This window comes from Lycium barbarum, chromosome 2 (genome assembly GCF_019175385.1).
Source record: "Lycium barbarum isolate Lr01 chromosome 2, ASM1917538v2, whole genome shotgun sequence".
Classification (NCBI taxonomy): Eukaryota; Viridiplantae; Streptophyta; class Magnoliopsida; order Solanales; family Solanaceae; genus Lycium; species Lycium barbarum.
In genome coordinates this window covers 150,335,731-150,355,352 of record NC_083338.1, presented here as the reverse complement: position 1 = coordinate 150,355,352, position 19,622 = coordinate 150,335,731, and the positions used below count along the sequence as shown (strand labels likewise).

Genomic DNA, 19,622 nt, shown 5'->3' with positions numbered 1-19,622 from the left:
TTAATTTTTTAAAGGTTGAACTTAAATAAAAATAGCTTAAAAATATATATTTAGTCATACTTTCACGTGTAACCCTCCTTCGAGTTGTCCATATAATATACAGGGAAAAATTTATCATTGAAGTTACGGATGTAACAGAATCCAATAATTTTAGCTAAAATTTTACTTAAAATATATATAACTAATCTATCTCGAATTCAGTTGATTTCATGTATTAAAAATTCAAAGCCCCTCTAAATTTCGAATTCTCGTGGACAACACGTGGCATAAACTCAATTAGTACTAATATCTACTCTAAACTGAAAATGAGGTCGACCACAGTTGATATTTTTCTTCAAAAAAATAAGTTGACATGGGACATAGTAGTAGTACTAGTTATCAATCTTTCAATAATAATACATGCACAAATATTATATTGGCTTTTGGGTGACTTGAAGAGCCACATAATCGAAATGTATATAAATCTCAACATACGTGTCTTGTCTCTACACTTGCTTGATATTCTTAAACTTCAATCGGCAAAACAAAAACTCCAACATTAAGCATTTCAGTCGATCAAAAAAAAGAGACAAAATGGGACAATCTTCATCGACCGAACAAATGTCACCTGAGCAAAGAGAAGCAGAATCAATAGCAGCATCAACTGGTGCTCTAACTAATCTTCAAAAAGCTTTTTCTCTTCTTTCTGATCCTCAAACTAACTCCATTCCCCTTCATTCCCTTCAGGTAATTCTTGTTTTTTTTTTTTATAAAGCTTTAATCTTTATGCTTATCTGTGCACAATTTACATTTTGGTGACTTTATTGGGGACACCCATAAGTGGGTTTCTAGCAAAAAGTTGGAATTTTCCTGATTTCTCAAACTTGGCCCTTATGCTTATATGAGCTTAATTTACATTTTTACTGCCTCAAACTCACAGAACTTTACCCTTTTGCTTATCTGCGTTCAATTTGCATTTTGGTGATTTTTGCCTGAGAAAATGACGAAAATAGCCCGTTATGTTTGAGGGTAGGTTCAAAATAGTACCTTAAGTATATACTTAACAGTTCTGATCGCCAAAAGTTAACACTTTTAGTCTCCGTAAACTATTTATCGGACTCTGTTGGTTAAATTTGCCAGAAACAGTGGGATAAAAAAGGATCAATTATCAACACCAAGAAAGTCTCATCAAATCATAAAAGATGTAACACAAAAAGCTATACTAGACACTAAAAAGATATTAAAAAAAATAGCAGAAATTACCCCTAAGAAGTTGTGCGAGACTCTAGAAATAAATCAAAAGTAGCAGAAACTACAGAAATTGTACCTCTAAGTGTGCATGTGAGTTCTGCTAATATCTTTTTCATAGTTCCCGTCAAATCTAACAGACGTACAGTTTAAAAGTGTTAAACTTTTGGCAAACTTAAAGGACCAAAACTGTTAACTGCATACTTAAGGGACTATTTTGAACTTACCCTCAAACAAGTGGCTTTCTAGCAGAAGTTGGGATTTTATTGGAATTGCTGGATTTCCCATTTCATTGTTTGAGTTTTTTTGGCTGTACTATGATCTTTACCTTTGAAAGACCCTTATTTTGCATCACCCACAGGTGCTTTTGTAGCAAAAGCTGGACTTTCTTGAATTTTCTGTCTTCAGTTATTGGTTTGAACTGTACTGTGATTAATTTGTGGTGTTATTTACAGAAATGTTTTGAGTTCTCTTGTGAGGGATCAACAAATGAAGAGCTGACAATACCAAAGGAATTTCCAGTTTTGCTGAGTCATTTGAGTTCTTCAATAGTTGACTTGTTTTTCTTGTCTGAAAAGGGAGGTATAAGTTGGATTGAGTTCCTAAAAGGCTATATAAAGTGTTCTGGAAGGACAGTTAGTTCAGCTTCACTCAATAGTTTGTTAAGGTTATTTGGGACAATATCTGTCAAGGCAGGTCTTCCAGAAAAAATGCAGGTCGTTTTTGATGAGGAAGATAGCAAGATCAGTGGATTTTTATCGCCTGTTGATTTGCAGATGCTTCTTTCAATGTGTTGGATCATGTGGTGGGATTCAAAAAAGTTGAGGGCTTCGTCTAGTTTAGGTGATTCTGGTCTTCCAGATGTTACACATTTGGTTTTGTCAGCTGTAGACTCTTGTGCTGAAGCTGATAAAAAATTGGATTTATGGGAGAACAGCAGCATTTTAGACTTGGATATACAACTTCCTGTTGCAAAGATTATAATGTGGGCTTTGAAAACAGTGCCAAGCCTCGCGGATTGCTTCGGACAATTCGTCCATGCGAGACTTTGTTACCTAGCTGCTCACAAGGTGCGCTCTTTTTAATTTAAAAAATCTTGGATGTGTGTTTTGTGTTGATTGATTTTTTTGATATCATAAAGATACATTGCTAATTGTGCATTAAGAAACAGGGTAAAGTAGGTGTTTCAATATGTCCAAAGGATTTTGCAAGACTAAATTCTTGTGGGATAAGAGAAAATGCCACTCTCCCTCCGTTTCAATTTGTTTGTCTTACTTTCCTTTTTAGTCTTTTTAAAAAAGAATGTCACTTTTTATATTTAGCAACTCTTAACACCCAACATCTTACATGGCATATTAAATACCACAAGATTAAAAAGGCAGCCCGGTGCACTAAGCTCCCGCTATGCGCGGGTACGGGGACATTTTGATACCACGAGATTTTAAGGATATTTTGGTACATTACACACATCTTTAGTTTAAACTGAAACCACAAGATTCAAGAGTCTTCTTTATTTTTTTAAACTGAAACCAAGACAAACAATTAAGTGTTTTTACTGTGGAGTTTCTGCTCGTTACACGTGTTTGATAAGCTAATCTCTTTCTTAGAAGTCAGTTACTGAATATTTACAATGGGCTATGTTTCACCGATGGCTACACTAGTCAATATGAGTCTTCTGAAATGCAAGAGTAATTAGTTCTGTTATCAAAGGGTGGCGTTCACTTGATGCTTCCCTTTGTTAATGTAATGGTTATATTTCTAAGTTCAGTCACTGCAATGTTTCTGCTGAGCGATGCTTACAGTTTTCATATTTATTTGGGGAAGTGATAAGGTGTAGGCTGGTTGCACTGATTTAACTGGAGAAGTCTTCCATCTAGGTTTCCTAGTTTAAGCTATTTTTTAACTGTTATTGTGAAACCTTACAAGTGGAGTCCCTCTTCATATAAGAGTAATATACTTATTCTTCAGTAGTTTGGACGGCACATTTGTTGTATAGGAGGACGACTTGCCTCTTGTAAGGGACACTTGGATGTATTCACAACTTGCCTGTTCTTGTGAAGAACTAATGAGGGAAACAATGTTTCCAATGAAGTACAATACAAATGACGGTATAGGTAGTATTCTTTATCAGAAGCATATATATATATATGACAGTTCTTTTTCGGGAAAAAAAAAAATCTTCTTTATAAATATTTTGGAGTTTACTTTCATTGTTGGATATAGCATGTTCTCATAGTCCTAATCTAAAACTAGTGTCCTCAGTTCAATTTCAGTCGCTTGTCTTCCTTTTAAAAAACATTCACATCTCTTGGTGGTCTCACTGCTAGGTTCAGGACTTAGTGCTATTGGGGCGGGGCCCGGGGTGGGGGGGCACAAGAACAAAAGAAATGACATGAAGCATAGTCCTGAGGTATAGATTTGCTTTTATGTATATTTTACTAGGGAAAAACATACTTCTAGTGCAAGTTGTTTTCCATTTCAATTTTATACATGCATGTTACGCCTCATAGTTTTCTCACATGCTAAGAGAACCCCTATAATGTGGTATTGGCATGGGTTCCATTGACTCCCTTTTCTGTATATCGTGGCACTTTATTTGTGCTCATATGAATATAATCTTTTACTTAAGAAGAGGAACTGCAGTTGTTCTGTTTATTTTTTCTTGCTAATTTGCTATCAATCGGCAGTCTCTTTATGTGATATATATTTTGTCTTGCATAACCATCTTAAGGTTGCCTTTACGTCTGTATTTTCCGTCGTTTGAATATGGTGTCTTGTAACATCTATTTCCCACCTTTTTTTTTATCTCTCAAGACTAACATGTCTTCCGCTTCGTGACCATGTCTTTGACATAAAAAGACGGTGGCAGAAGAATGGATGAGATGAGGGAAGAAAAACAAGTCAGCTATGAACCAGCAGAGAACACCTTCTCGTCGCTCAAGATTATTTTAAAGCTTGTTGTCCAAGTAGAATCTAGTTTGATTTTGACATCTTACAAAGACCTATAACCGAATTGTTATTGGAGTTCAACTTCCTTTTCATGAGAATCTATTACAAATAAACTGGAAATTTCATATTCTGGCAGATTGTTTCATTATCTTCTTGATAGAAGATGAAAATAGGCGGTTATACAAGTTTCACAATTGTTTATTTTTTGTCGCCCTTGAGGCCATATTACATATGAACACTTACGATGCTGTGATCAATAAATTGGAATTCTGCCATTACTAATTTTGAATATGAACTAATAACAGGAAAAACTTGAGCAAGCGGACCTTTTCTCGCATGATATTTCTGCAAAGGAAATGACCGTTGGCCGTCTCCTTAATTCTGGAAGGGCCTGGGCTCTCTCACTTACATTGAGGGGCACTTTAAGTGAAGAGATGTCAAAGGCATGCTTTCCAAGTGCTGCAGAGGAAGTAGATGATTACCTACTTTATCGGTTTGTACTTTATCTGGCCTTCTATTTCTGGAACTTGTATTACTTTCTATACTTTCTGAATTGATGGTCATTTTCTCCCAACCTTATAGGTCTTCCCTTCATGGAAAAGGTCTGAATAGATTTTGGTCAAATGTTGAAGGATATAATGGTCCATTGCTAATTCTTATCTCTGCTCATGAGGTCAATAACGATGCAAAGAGATGGATAATTGGTGTTCTCATTGAGCAGGGTTTAGAAAATCATGACAAATTCTATGGGACGTCTGGTAGTTTATACTCCATTAGTCCGGTTTTTAATGTGTTCACACCTTCAGGTACCGTATCTGGTTTCACCAGCTCATAGAGTTCCTTAAAGAAAAGAAACATGAATGATGTACAATAAGGGTAATAAGCTGTTCATTTGGCAGGGAAGGAGAAAAACTTTGTTTACAGCCACTTGCATGCGACAGTTAAATATGACGCTCATCCGAAGCCTGTCGGACTTGCTTTTGGAGGATCCTCTGGCAATGAAAGAATATCTGTGGATGAAGATTTTGCTAAAGTTACAGTTCGTCATCATGCTTGTGACAAAACTTACCATCATGGTCCTCTTTACCCTGATCAGGTTAGCTAATTAGTCATTTAGATGCATATATGTGACAGAGGTGTGAAAATACTTCGATTTTCTATAAAATAGCATAGTGTATTATAGGCTTTCTGCATATTGTTTGTTTCCTTTCCTGCCACTGTTAGTCAAACAAAGCCCCATGCTTTAATTTTAGAGGATTGATATATAGAAGTGTGATAAATTTGCAAAACCTTGGAGTCCGCAACACATGGATATGGGGTAAAAACACAAATCTTCATATGAACTCTCCATCTCGCATACATTTGTTTAATGTACTTGTGACATGAGTAGCGGTATCTTTTATTTCTTTTTGTACAAGTCCCAAGGAGGAGAATTCCTTTTGTAGTAAATGGTAATACTGGTAATACTTCAAATGCTGACCATTGCTCTTTAGAAATTCTTATTGTTTCTCTTCTGATGTTCCCGATCATCTCAATGCCATATTCAGGGGTACTTGCCAGTTGAATCTTTGATTATGGATGTGGAGGTTTTGGGATTGGGAGGAAAAAGGGCTAGAGATATTCAATCATCGTATAAGAAGAGGGAGGAACTCTTTACTGCGCAAAAACGAAAGGTAAATGACTTCAGTGAACATTGTTCACTGTTTCATCAAGTTATGAGCATGATATAAAGTTGGTTCCTCTTTTTTCATTATCTATCTTATTTGCAGGTTGACTTGAATTCATTTGGAAATTGGGAAGATTCTCCTGAGAAAATAATGATGGATATGGTTTCTGACCCCAACAGAGTTCGTCGGGAAGAACGATGAACTAATTCTCCACTAGAAGAGATTTTCACATGATCCAGAACTTTTATCATATGTATATAGGGAAATGTTTCAAATTTTATTTGCTACTTCACTTTGGAATAAGATTTGTATGTTTGGCTTCATATGTCTCTATTTTACACTCTCTGCAGACACTAGTGTCAAAGTGGGAAAGTTTATGTAGTACAGAAACATAATGCATTTTCATGAAGGATGTAGATGTATACAAGATTTGAGATACTCTCTGTGGTCGATATTATCCGTTTTTTAAGATTTTTGCACGATCCTAGCTTTAGTTATGAGAGTATTTATCTAAATTACCATTTATCTCCTCCTCGATTGATGCTCCCCTAATTGGAACAGTTTGCATAAAGTAATAAATGACCTTGTTTATCTAAAACAGATCAAAAAAATGTCCACTTAGCCTTTTTTTCTTAGGCCAAAAAGAATGTCCACTTATCAAATCAAGAAAGAATTAATCTTAGTTTTGCAAATTTATCTGTATTAATTGTTATGTGATCAAATCTCAATACCTATTTTATTAGGGCAATTTAATCAAATTACATATTTTTATTTAAGAGTTAGTATTTTCTTAAGAGATGTGCAAATCTAGTTTGCCAAACGACTAATATTTGGGGTGGATGCAGTGAACATCTAAAAGAAAATGTGCAACTTAATATGCTATAGAACAGAGACCGTCACTTTCCAACAGAGCTACTAAACGTTTACTGTCTGGTAAAAACTTAAAGATGGCCCTTGAATCCCCATACCATGGTTACTTCAAGGACAAAATATTAGGAAGGAAATATGAAATCAAATCTTTAGGAAGGAAGGATTATTCTTTTGCAGGGATAAAGGGTAAATGAAATGGGGATTGGGAAGGCATCTCAAAGTCTCACAACACAATGGACGGCAAATTTATGATCTAGAACAAATCTAATATTCTTGTTAACATACATCCAACAAGAAAAGCTAGCTTTCCCCCTATTTAAAGATCCATTTCTGTGGTTTAGAACTCTGTAATGTCATGTAGTTGATCTAACGCTGAAAAAAATGCCCCAATAACAAGCTTGGTGTGACGGGCTGTGATTACTGCTTCTTCTCTTCTGCTTTCTTTGGCTGAAAATTTGTAGATGAATACAGTTAAAAGACTAACCAAATAACTAAGTAAGAATAACAAAATACTCCCAGTCACACACTCATTGTCGGAGCAAGTAGCTAGTAAAAGATTCAGCAAATTTTCTGGATTTTCAGAACCCTCTATCTCTCTCTCTCTCTCTCTCTCTCTCTCTCTCTCTCTCTATCTCTCTCAAAGGCAACAGTTTCAACAAGTTCTTAAACCTAAGCAGCACCAAAAAGTAATTTCAAACTTTTGGGCAGCAGAACATTATATGTAAAAGCTAAAATTTATTCTGAAAAGAAAAAGGATAGAGCGAGATTTATGATTCATATATCTGGAACAAAATGCAGATGATTCTAAATGTCCAAATTTCTTTCATACTCAAGTCGAAGAAGCACAGTTTCAGGATAAGAAGACAGAAGGAAAATGAAGAGGAGGGAACAAGAGGAAAACGATGATGAAACCCCATAGCGATAGCCAAACTCGGTATGCAAATTGTACAAATGTAGGACAAGAAGACCAAAAGTACAGAAACATAGGAAAATAAACACAGATCAGGCTAGTTTGTAAGGCACGTTCAAGACCTAAAAGCAATTGATAGGCTGTCAGAGTTTAATTTGGTGTCCATGTTTCATAGGTTTCAACATCTAAAAGCTCAGATCTCTCTTCCTAACTAACACTTCCTATTGCCTTTCCTTCAGGACTCTTGTCTTCTACTTGGTAACTTGCCTTTTTTTTTTTTCTTCTCAGAAAGACCTCAGGCAACTTAGCCTAATCAACCACTTTATGGACATATAGAGAAGTTCATTTTATTACGAAGAAGGAAGTGCTCCCAAACTACATTTCCTTCCTAGACTAATAACTAGCAATTGATTTTGAAGCATGCCAACAAGAGTGACTCTTCAATGTCAACTAAATCAGTATCAACTACCAAGAACTATATTCTTGCTCTTATCAATGATCCTCTTGAAACAAAAGCTCCTCAAAGTCTCTTATACTATTACTCTTTAACATAATTTTTCGAAGAGTCTGACCAATCCATAAAGCTCCTCAAAACCACTCCATTTTCTGTTGAAAGTGATAAGTGAGACATTGAACCCCTTTATCACAGCACCTCTAATCACAACTTTGGCCATTGTCTAGATTCCACTGATCTTGTTGGGATAACTGGTTAATGCAATTTTAGATCCATATTGGCGCCTAGAAAGGCTAATACCTTGATTGCATCTCCTATCATGATATAAAGATCCCTTCTTTATGATCGTGGGCTACTCCCACATGATAAACATGCTTTCAGCTATCTAGGAAGTGTTGTCTCGCGTATCATTTTTTATAAACACACACACAAGGCCATACACATAGGCATATATAGTAGAGCTGGTAAATGTAATATTTAGCTTTTAATATCAAGGATATCTGCAAGTGTTCTTAAGAACATCGACCTGTTATTCTTTGTCTACGAATCATTATACAACGGACCTTAAAACTTAAGTCATATGAAAATAGTTAGGTAAACTGATAGCCACTAACTATTACAAGAGGGCATCTTACTATTCTGCTCAAGTTTATGCAATTGGAAGGGATCTTATTTAGTTTTCATGTTTTAGTTGATATTGATAGACAGTACCAGATGCTAACAAACCAGAAAATCCACACGAATTCGTTTAAGATTAGAAAACAAAAGTTCCAAGACGTTGAAAATATAGACATCAGCTAAGAACAATAAATGGACAAATAACAACTCAATCAGGACGGAACATACAAAATAGCAAATATTCACAAGGGTTCTCCAGATTCCAATGTACAGGACGAGCAACAACATAACCACAGTAACAATGAATGCAACACCTCTAGCACAACAAAAGAGTTCTCATTTCATCATCCAATTTAAACAGGCCAGTTATGAATACAACACTTCTATCATCCTTCGAGAAGGTCTCTATACAGAGAAGTACCAACAACATACCCAGTGAAATCCGACAAAGTGGGGTCTGGTATACAAAAAGCACCAAATTTCAAGAAAATTATAGAAAGATATCATAATCTCTCCAGCTCAACCCCCCCCCCCCCCCCCCCCCCCTCCATGAGCGGAGCTATGGGGGCACAAGGGGATCATTCTAACCCCATTTGCTTGCAAATTACAACTGTATAAACAGGATCAAAATCATTTTATTTATTCCTCTTTGCTTCTTCGTGTTTGTTTATATTTTGAATCAAAAATCCTGATTTCGCCACTGCGCCCCAAACAAACGAAAAGAGAAACATAAGCAGTTCTAAAAGCTATACACTCAATATGTTCGACGAAATGCCTCAAACGAATTGTAGTAAAATCACTCTCAACATGTTCGACGAAATGCCTCAACGAAATCATAACCAAAACCAGTAAAAACACACTCACCTTTATTCCAAGAAATGGTTGTTTGAGCTCATGATCAGGAATAATAACAGGCCATTTCTCACCAGCTTCACGAAACATCTGTTCAGTCTCAAGATACTGTCCCTTTTCAAGAATCATAGTCCTTATATTCTGTGCCGGTGTCGACGTGGCATCATAGGATTGCTCGACTCCATTAACGAATGTGACAGTAATTTGAGGTGGGTGGTCATCTGTGCGGCGCTTGACCTGTACTTGACAACTTGGGTTTGATTCTTTGGCTTTAGGAGCATTACATTGAGCTAAAAACTCCATACATGAAGCTATACGTGGGTCTAAGGCATTGAATTCGATTTTCACCTTTGACAAGAATTTCAACATTTTCTCCTTCTCTTTTGCGCAGCTAATTTCTGATTGCCACTCTTTCCAGTTTCCACTATATATTTTGGTTTTTATTTTATTTATTTAAATTATTGGAGTTCTTAGTCAAAATTTTATCCGAACAGGTTTATTTTGGTCCTTCAAATATAGTTTTGAGCCTTTAGTTCCTTAAATTTGATGAAGTTGAGCACCTTTAGTCCAACTAATAAAATGGCCTTAAATAATGGTGACTAGAAAAAAATACGGCAAAAAGAGATTGAAAAAAAAAAATCGAACGAACGACCGACTCAATCGATTTGATCCCAACTTTCTTTAAATAAAATTGATTGAGCTCGGTCTCTTTTTGCGCCAAAAAGGAGAAAAATAAAAAATCGACTAAACTCTGTCGATTTATTTACATAGTTTAAATGGAGTTTTGACCAAAATCGGATTGAACTGGTGAGTTTCTCAAAAATAATTTATTTTTATTTTTAAATAAAACCGACAACCCGATCGATTATTCTAAAAATATTTTTGTATAACTAAATCCTATCAAGACTTGCATAAAATTTTAACCAACAACCAAACATTACTTAGAACACTCTTATAGAATGTGTACAAAGCTTATATCTCCTCTATAAAATAGCATGATACTCAAGCTAGCGTTTTTTTGGCGAAGTTTCAACAATGGCGGAGTCAGCATCTCCACCTTCATCGTCGTCAATCCTTATTGATCTGACTCGAGACGAGAAGGAGATATTCGATCTTCTTCTCAAAGTTGTCAAGCATTTTAATCTCGATACACATCTTCGTGTTGCTGGTGGCTGGGTTCGCGATAAGCTTCTAGGCTTACAGTCCAACGATATCGATATTGCTATAGACAATATGACAGGACAACAATTCTACGAGAAAGTGGAGCAGTATAAAAAAAAAAAAAAAACGAAGAACTATGTTATGATCCTAACAAAGTTACTGTCATAAAGTCCAAACTTGATCAGTCAAAACACTTGGAAACAACAAAGATGCGCATGCACCTTAAATCTGGACGTTACGTATTGATTGATTTTGTCAACTTAAGATCAGAAGATTATAGTAACAACAATAGTCGTATTCCTACAAGGCTACAACAACTTGGCACTGCATTAGAGGATGCATATCGTAGGGACTTGACAATTAATAGCTTGTTTTACAACATTCAAACAAATTCAATCGAAGATTTTACAAAAAGGGGTTTGGAAGATTTGAAGTCTAAAAGAATTGCCACTCCATTAAATCCAAAGCAAACTTTTATGGATGATCCTTTAAGAGTCCTTCGAGCTATTCATTTTGGTGCAAGGTTTGGGTTTATGTTAGATGAAGAATTAAAGAAGGCAGCTAAAGATAAGGATGTGAGAACTGCTCTTATTGATAAAATTAGCAGAGAACGCGTTGGACATGAAATTGATCTTATGATATCTGGAAAACAAGCGAAAAATCCAATACAAGCAATGGCTTATATTGCTGACTTGAAATTATTTTGGAATGTATTTAGTGTTCCATGTGATGCAAAACCATCAAATTCTGAGGGATTTGTAAGGCAGTGTGTTGCTTACTTGCATTCAGCTTTGAGACTTTTGGATTTAATTGGATCTTCTTCATTTTCTAATGATCAAAAGAGACTTTGCCAGTATGCTGCTTTATTTCTGCCATTGAGAGAGGGAATTTACATTTACAAAGAGAAGAATAACCGAGCCAAAGAGAGAGATTCCAATCGTCAATTATATTGTTCGCGATTCTCTCAAGTTGAAGGCCAGTGACGCACAAACAATCATAAGCTTGCATAATGCAGCTAACAGGTTTGTTACCTTAATTCCATTACTTGTAGTTGTAGAAGTTGGACTACTAATTCGAGAAATTAAAGAATTTTGGCCTGTCGCTCTTCTTCTATCTATGCTTTTGATGCATTCTGTTGAAAACATCGACAAGAGAAGCGGTTTATTTAAGACAGTAGAGGATGCAATTACAACTACTCTATGTTCGGAGAAGGATTGGGAAATGAAACCACAGGTTGATGGAAAGGAAATTATGGAGGTTTTGAAGATTAGAAGTGGAGGATCAGTTGTTAAAGAATGGCAACAAAGATTGCTAGTGTGGCAGCTTGAACATCTTCCTTCTGGTACTGCTAAAGAATGCCTTAAATGGATGAAGCAAAAACTCGGTGAAAACGAAGAAGAACCGAGTAGTTTTTCACTTGCTCGTGAGGGACAAGAGTAGTATTCTCTATACAGCGATAATATTAGTTTAAAGAAGAGAGGCAAGGCAATTTACTTTCAAGTCATTCTTTTATTCTCAAAAGAAGATTACATCTTTAATCTAACAGTTTATACCCTTTAACCCATTTTTACAATATTCTGTGGTTACATTTATTGTTCAAGATCCTTGCTAAAGGGTACTTAACTCTGATTCAATATTATTAAAGGCAAATTTCACCTAATATCAAAAGAATCAAATAAACTTGGATACCAGCACCTTCAGCTGAAAGAAACTCTCCCAAACTTCTCATTAGCAGTCAGAAATACATCAGCCAGAAAAGCACACAATATAAAGATACACACAAATGGTGATGTAAAGGAAAAAGAAGAAACAAGCATCCCAAACAAAATCCTTGAAAAAGAAAAGGGGGGTTTGAGTAGGCATGAGCATATAGTAAATTTACAAGAAAAATATCTCTTTCTACATTTCTCTTCACAAATAAATAATAGTCCAGGGCATGGCTTTGCTGTGGAATTCCTAAGAGCAGATGATCATCATTCATCCAAAGGAAGTGCCGATAAGCCACACCCATCATACGCCATCCGTTAGTAGTGTCACAGAGGAACTCTACTCATCTCTGCCATTTCCTCTCTGAAAAAACACATTAGAGATCGACAAAACATTACACACATGAGAATTACATAAAGCTCAGAATTGGAAGAAAGAAAAAAAACCAGCTCAAGTGTTAAGGATTCTTGGTGAGCCAAAATTGTCATCATATAAAATGCCAATAAATTTTCACGAAATTTTGCGCGAAAAAGCTCACGGATAAGAGGACCTCTAGGGGACACACAAGCATGGTTCACAATTATCAATTTTGGCGTCGATGAAAGTAGTCTAATTTTGGTATCATATAAAACCAGAAATGCCAGAGTTCAAGGGGAAGAATAAATGCCAGGTGATTGATGTGTGATATGAAAGATTTGGTTTGCACAAACAGTGCTGCAATTGACGAACATGCCGGGTTCAAAAAGGTAGTTCATACCATTTGTTAGTGGTCAAAACACTTACGAGTCTTTTGGTTGCTGGTTAGGAATAATTATTCATGTAGTAAAACCAGCAAAACTAATACCATGCTTGGTAGCATTTTAGTTGGCTATGTATATTCAACACAAAGTACGGTGTTTGGTTACCAGTTTACAATCCCTCATAACTAATACATGTATAAATTATGAGGAAATTTATGCATTATTTTATGCAGGGTAGAAGATGGAATAACTAACCCTGCATTACTAATACTTACTAATACTTGAAAAACTCTAACCAGCAACCAAACAACCCCTGAGGTCATTTACTCATCTATATCATTGTGACGCCATATCAGCAGAGTGTTAATAGTTTTCAGGTGACTATGGATATCATACTTGATTCTATCCTGGGGGAAGGAGGTACTAGGTAGGACATGAGTTGGGAGTGTGGGGTCATAACTCCAGTCAGAAGCTCATGTTAGTTCTCTTGCATTATCCAATAGCAATAGAATGTATGCAAGGCGTATGAAGGTTTAGGAAATACCCTGTGGAGATTGAGTTCCATTTCCCTTTGGACCCTGCTGTGCATTTGAGAGAGACCGCTGGATACGAGGTGAACCCTGCCTACCATTTGAACCAGGGAGAGAGTGTCTCTTTTTGATGTATTCATCTTTATTGTGGACATCTGGACTAGATCTTGGAGAGCTATTTGGGATAGCTGCTTTGGCTCTTGCAGACTCTGTTGCTTGCATGTAACTTGGGAGAGTACTGCTACTACTGCTATCTCTAGCCTCCTGATCAACTTGTCCAGCTTTTGTTGAACCGAACGAGTTCCGTCGTTTCCCATTTTTATGATCCTTAGGTAATTGTTCCAAACTAGTTGTACCTGGAGCATGGTTTAATTTTGAAGGAGACTTTTTGCCAGCAGGGGCAGTAGAACGGCACTTGGGAATTGATCCACTTTTTTCACTACTTTTTGTCTTCTTAGGATTCACTGACACTTGACTAGAAGGTGTCCCTTCAGATTCAGGGACAGTTATATGGCTCCTTGGAGATGCGTTTGGTGATGCGTTGTATAGCCGATCCGTCTTAGCTTCTTGCTCTATTTGAACGTTAACTGAATTGTTCTCAGGCTTCTGCTCTTCGGGTGATAGATCTGAACTGACCATAACATCTGCATGCTTAGCATCATCAGTAGGATCCTCTCTCCCTGCCTGAACATAGTCGGACTGTGATAAGTCATTTGTGCTATCATCTTCAATGTGAGGATATCCATTGTTCTTATGATGTTCAGTTTCAAATACATGAGCTCCGACTTCAGACCTATCTGGTGAATCAAGGGTAGAAGAAATAGAAAGCTCCGTGCCACATTCCGAAGAACCACCAACTTGAGCTCTTGTACTATGAGGAACGGACTTTTCTGACAGAGCAGTTTCCCTTGCCCCAAATGAATGATCAGTGATAGAAGAAAACGTATCTTCTTTAGATTCATCTTCAGCTTTATGATTGGACAAACCAGACACTTTGGTTGGTTTAGCTACTGAAGTGAGTTCCTCAAACTTTGTCTGAGCAGCAATAAATGCAGGATTACTTGCCTTTCTTGATCCATGTAAAACCTTCTTGCTCTCTGTGTCTAGAGGTTCAAGAGAATGTGTATCCTCTCTCTCAACTTCAGTCTTTGCAGAAAAAGAATCGGGCTCCATCTCAGGGACCTCAAAATTGGTAGGAAGAGAATAGAAAATGTCATCTCTTGAAATTTTATCATCAACATTCTGAGTCCGAGGAGATAGTGATGGATTGTCAGTTTGCAACTCTAAGCTGTCTGCATCATAAGTGATCAAATTTTCATCACTTTCAGATGGCACTGCAGATAACGATTCCATTGGCTCAGAATCAAGCTGAACTTTACTTTCCACAAGGTTACTGGGGTGTTCACTAGTTTCCTTTTCCTGCTGCTCCACAGATAATTCTGACTGTGGTGACGGTTGATTTCCTGGTGATGAAACAGACATCCACCTCTCTAACCATTTCCAGGCAGAATCGGATTTGGAAGGGTCACACTTAATATTAATACTTTTGGTCTTTGGAGTTGATTCAAGGAGCTTGCACCAAAGGAGAAATAACAAATCAGTTTGGATGGGAAGTGATACACTTTCAAAAAGATTGTCGCATATTTCATTTCATATTAGCGGAAAATAACGGATATATACCTGTCGAGCAAAGCTATTGCTCAGTAGCTTTGAAATAGAAGTATATGTGAACTCTGATTTCGTCCCTGAGTTCTCCTTTCCCTGAAAGAAAAAAACCTTCAGATTTAAGCTTGAGCAAGAAATATTACCAATATAGTTTCATGCTTTTCATCTTTCCAATACTTACATTTAGCTTCTCCTTGATATAAGATCCTTCTGCAGTGCGATTAGCGTGACGTTCTCGAACAAGAGCTTGCATTTTGACAATAGCTTGGACACATCGCAGAGTTCCTACTGCATGCCTGCGAACTAAATGTCCACGTACAGCAGCTTGCAATTTAGTTATATGTTTTTGCTTCAGTTGAGCTCTTCGTGCCTAGGAGAAGAAACCATTAAATACAAAATTAACTTTATAATTCCCAAAAACTCAAGTCAATTGAAAGAAGAGAACACAAAATTGAGGTACCAGAAATGCTCTGACTGCAGTCTGGATAACAACAATACGTTCATCCGGAATGATGTCTCTTTTACCATCATCGACTCTATTTGTTACTGGCTCTGATAGCTTTGTTTCCACCAAGGCTGAGACCATGGGTTTCTCGTCTGATGAGATGTGGACCTGCTCATCTGAAGAGATGCTGGGCTTCTCGTCTTCGGAGACCAAGGCCTTCTCATCCACTGAGACCTCCACTAGCTGTGGCTTCTCGTCTGCGGAGACCTGAGGCTTTGCATCTTCCAGGCCCTGGGGCTTCTCATCTTCCGGGCCCTGGGGCTTCTCCTCTTCCGATCCCTGGGGCTTCTCGTCTTCCGGGACCTGAGACTTCTCGTCTGCCTGGCCCTGGGGTTTCTCGTCTACTGAGACTTGGGACTTCTCGATAGTTGAAAACTGGGGTTTCTCATCTGCCCATTGGATGACAGATGCCTTCTCTGGAATGGTAGAGTTAGATTGCCTTTGCGAGTTGGCGTTAGCAGATTCTGGCCAGTCCTTGTTCCCAGATGGTGTTTCTGAAACTACTGTGTTGCTTAACACACGATGCCTGGCAGATTTCTTGCGGAAACTCCATCCACGTTTGTCGCTTGAGCTCTTACTCTGGGAAAATGCATCAAATAATTCATCCAACAAAGAATAAAGACGATGGTAAAAGCAGAAGTAAAATTCTGAAAAAAAAAAACTTTTATTAGAATTGTGTAAGATATTTAACTGGATATCTAATACGATATAAAGTTTTATTGCAAGTAGCAGAGTTTAGCAACCCCTACATTTCTGTCAATTTCTCTCTTTACCCATAAAGTATACATAGAAAGAGACGGCGACGTGCAGATTGTAGATTGAGCATTTATAGAATCAAGTTACACACATAGGTAGATGAGTCATGATGCATATAGTAGGAAGATCTGAAAATGAAGCTTCTAATAGTAAGAAAAATTAATATGCCCAGAGGCCTCTGATAGGAATACGAAACCATTGACAACAAGATCTTCTTTATCATATCTACTCACTTTTGGAAGAAATGATGTTTTTTTTCTTTTTTCTGCCTTCCTCTTAACCCCCAACCCCTCCCCCACCCCCCCCCCCCCCCCAAAAAAAAAAAAAAAAAAAAAGCCACCTCCCATGCAGAAGCCATAGATAAGAAATGAAATCATAAACAAGCGTCTCTTCATAATCATGTTTTGTCACAGGTATGTTGGTGGTTTAGCACTTGATGTGTTTTTTTCATACTTAAGCGCTCCACCAATGGGGGAGTAGGTAATGTGAAGTCTAATAGCTGGAATCATCAGCTAAACCTATATTACTGAAAAAAAAACAGCAGCAAGGCCATAATGATGTATGAAGGAAGACATCATATATTTGGCATAAAGCATTTGGAAACAAGTAGCGTTTGCATTGGGGTTTCATGTTGCGTCCTCAAAAAGATTAAGTTAACGTTATAATTTTACGTACTCAACTTGACATTATAATCTAGATGTTTGAAAAGACAATACTAAGAGCAAGTATAACAACTCAATAGCGAAACTAAATTTTGACAAACAATGCAACACAATCTGACAGCCTCTCTATCCCCAAAAAGGTAAAGGTAAGGTCTGCATACATCCTACCCTCCCAGACCCCACTTGTGGGATCACGCTAGGTTTTGTTGTTGTTGTTGTTGTAGGCAAAGTTGATTGATTGACAGGTCCAGCGAACTCGTATGTAAAATTTACTGTCAGCGTCAGTTATATATCAGGTCGTCACAAGAGGCACGAACACCAGAATTGAGAACTTAGGCTAGCATTTACCTTAGGAAAAACAGAGCCCTCATTGGCGGTCACAAATCGAATCAATTTTCTTTTCCTTTTGATTGGTAAATTACATCAATATTTTTTTCATTCCCCTCTAAATGAAAGAGAGCCACTTAGAATAGTAATTCAATTCATTTCCATTTTCGAGACGCATTGAATCCATACAGTATGCAGCTAACAGCTTCATGGAGTAAATGGTTTATATGCACTAACCAACATCAACCCTTTCCTTGGTGTTGAATAAAAAACAACATCCAAAATGAAAGTACATAATTCACACAAATACATTTAACCTTGATATGAACAAATCTAACAAGTTTTCAAGCAAACTACAAATCAAATCCAAACCTAATCACTCTACATTTAACAATATTGCACCCCTAATAAAGATCCAGTGCTAAAGTTTAAAACTTCCCTACATACCTTCCACAAAGAAACCTCCTTTATTCAAGAAGATAACTATCTCAACTCACAGAAAACTCCATAACCTCAAAAACTTAACAAATTTGTAAAGAAAAAAAAAAAAGAAGGGGTTGATCCAAGATTCAGTTGAAACCATTATCTCACAAAAAAGATTCAATTTTCAAGATACAATATCAATTTTGCAATGGAAAAAAACAGCTAAAAGTTTGATCTAACAAGAAGGGGTTGTAGATTTTTCATTTTTACCTCAGAAGGAACTTCAAGTTCATCATGATCAACAGAATCACTACCACAAGTAATGATCTTGAAACAAGAAGAAGCTGTTGATTTTCCCATTCTTTTTTCTTCTTTCACTCAGCTGATTGACCAGTCTTGTATAGCCTTTCTTGTTCCACTGTTGTTGCTAGTAGTAGTAGATATTCTATATTTGTTGGAAATTGTACCTGAGATGAGCTGATAATAATAAAAATTAAAAGTTAAAAAAAATGAAAAATGAAAAATAATTTATTTTTTTTTTAATGAACACGGACCTCAACACTCTCCTAAAATCTAGCTTACTTTTGCAGTTTGAGGTCCGTAGCTTCTGCTTTTCCTTTTTTTACAGGTCCCATTAGTAGTCTCTTTATAAACGAAAATTAAAGGGAAAAAGATATTGAATATATATATATTTCCGTTGAGACTTGAAGACAAAAATTATCCCATTTAAAAATCCAACTTTAGACCTGTATTTTTCTTTTTAATTCGGTTTTTGATATTTGTAGCGGGGTTTAATTAAATTTGTATTCGCGCCAAAAGTTCGCATTGAAGAGTAAATTTTGATTCGCGTCAAAACTCGAGAAGAAGTATTTGTCACTTCACCAAGATTGTTATTGGTAAATGCAGAGCTATAGCTGTTTTGTCATTCCTTTATTTATTACATTCACATCTATAACCTCTATTGAGTTGAAGATGAATTTTCTATTTATTGTATTACTCCCTCAGTTTATTTTTACTTGTCCGCTATATTAAAAATGAATTTTCACTTTTACTTGTCACTTTTAGCATATCAAGAGAAGAGAAGACAATTTTTTTTTTTATTTTACCCATAGTATTAATTACTCATTTTAAATCATTGTTCAAGTTCATTAAAACTATGCACCAATTAATATGGGTATTATAGTCAATTATGCACTTCATTTATGATTTCTTAAGGGATGTGTAAAGTTCATACTGGACAAATAAAAGTGGACGGAGGGAGTAAATGTTTAGATTTGAAAGAAATAGTGTAGAATACAGTTGAATAAATGAAAAGGGACAATGAAGAAATTAATAAATGAAAACAGGGACAAAAAAGAAATTAATAAATGAAACAATCAATATTTAATGACGCAAAACGTATTCAAAAATCAAAAGTAGTTCACCAATACCTCATACAACAAATGAATCACGAGAAATGACATTAACTCGTCTATCTGTTTATTCTTTTTTTTTTCTCCAATTAAGTCTTTATTCTTATCTTTATTTCTTTTAGCATATTCCTTCCTCTTTTGAATATTTAAGATAGTTTATTTTTTTCTTCTTTTTTAGGTGGATAAG

General features: G+C 36.4%; 3 protein-coding genes and 1 pseudogene across 3 annotated transcripts; 2 read left to right on the top strand and 2 right to left on the bottom strand.

Moving 5' to 3' along the window:
• The first annotated feature begins 471 nt into the window (after positions 1 to 471).
• LOC132628100 (uncharacterized) lies at positions 472 to 6,295 on the top strand. The gene is made up of 7 exons (XM_060343814.1): positions 472 to 726; positions 1,683 to 2,297; positions 4,482 to 4,669; positions 4,759 to 4,982; positions 5,076 to 5,272; positions 5,724 to 5,849; positions 5,946 to 6,295. The coding sequence occupies exons 1-7, from the start codon at positions 574 to 576 to the stop codon at positions 6,042 to 6,044; spliced, it is 1,602 nt and encodes a 533-aa protein (XP_060199797.1). The 5' UTR covers positions 472 to 573; the 3' UTR covers positions 6,045 to 6,295.
• A 552-nt stretch (positions 6,296 to 6,847) lies between these two features.
• On the bottom strand, positions 6,848 to 9,974 carry LOC132628099 (uncharacterized). Its single transcript, XM_060343812.1, has 2 exons — positions 9,560 to 9,974; positions 6,848 to 7,160 (listed from the first exon to the last, which is right to left on the bottom strand). Exons 1-2 carry the CDS (start codon positions 9,914 to 9,916, stop codon positions 7,131 to 7,133), a joined length of 387 nt encoding a protein of 128 aa, XP_060199795.1. The 5' UTR covers positions 9,917 to 9,974; the 3' UTR covers positions 6,848 to 7,130.
• Positions 9,975 to 10,582: 608 nt separating this feature from the next.
• On the top strand, positions 10,583 to 12,148 carry LOC132629152 (tRNA nucleotidyltransferase cca2-like; annotated as a pseudogene).
• Positions 12,149 to 12,404: 256 nt separating this feature from the next.
• On the bottom strand, positions 12,405 to 18,538 carry LOC132628098 (protein IQ-DOMAIN 32). The gene is made up of 6 exons (XM_060343811.1): positions 18,294 to 18,538; positions 15,811 to 16,434; positions 15,532 to 15,720; positions 15,366 to 15,446; positions 13,700 to 15,257; positions 12,405 to 12,778 (listed from the first exon to the last, which is right to left on the bottom strand). The coding sequence occupies exons 1-6, from the start codon at positions 18,381 to 18,383 to the stop codon at positions 12,759 to 12,761; spliced, it is 2,562 nt and encodes an 853-aa protein (XP_060199794.1). The 5' UTR covers positions 18,384 to 18,538; the 3' UTR covers positions 12,405 to 12,758.
• Between the last annotated feature and the right edge of the window lie 1,084 nt (positions 18,539 to 19,622).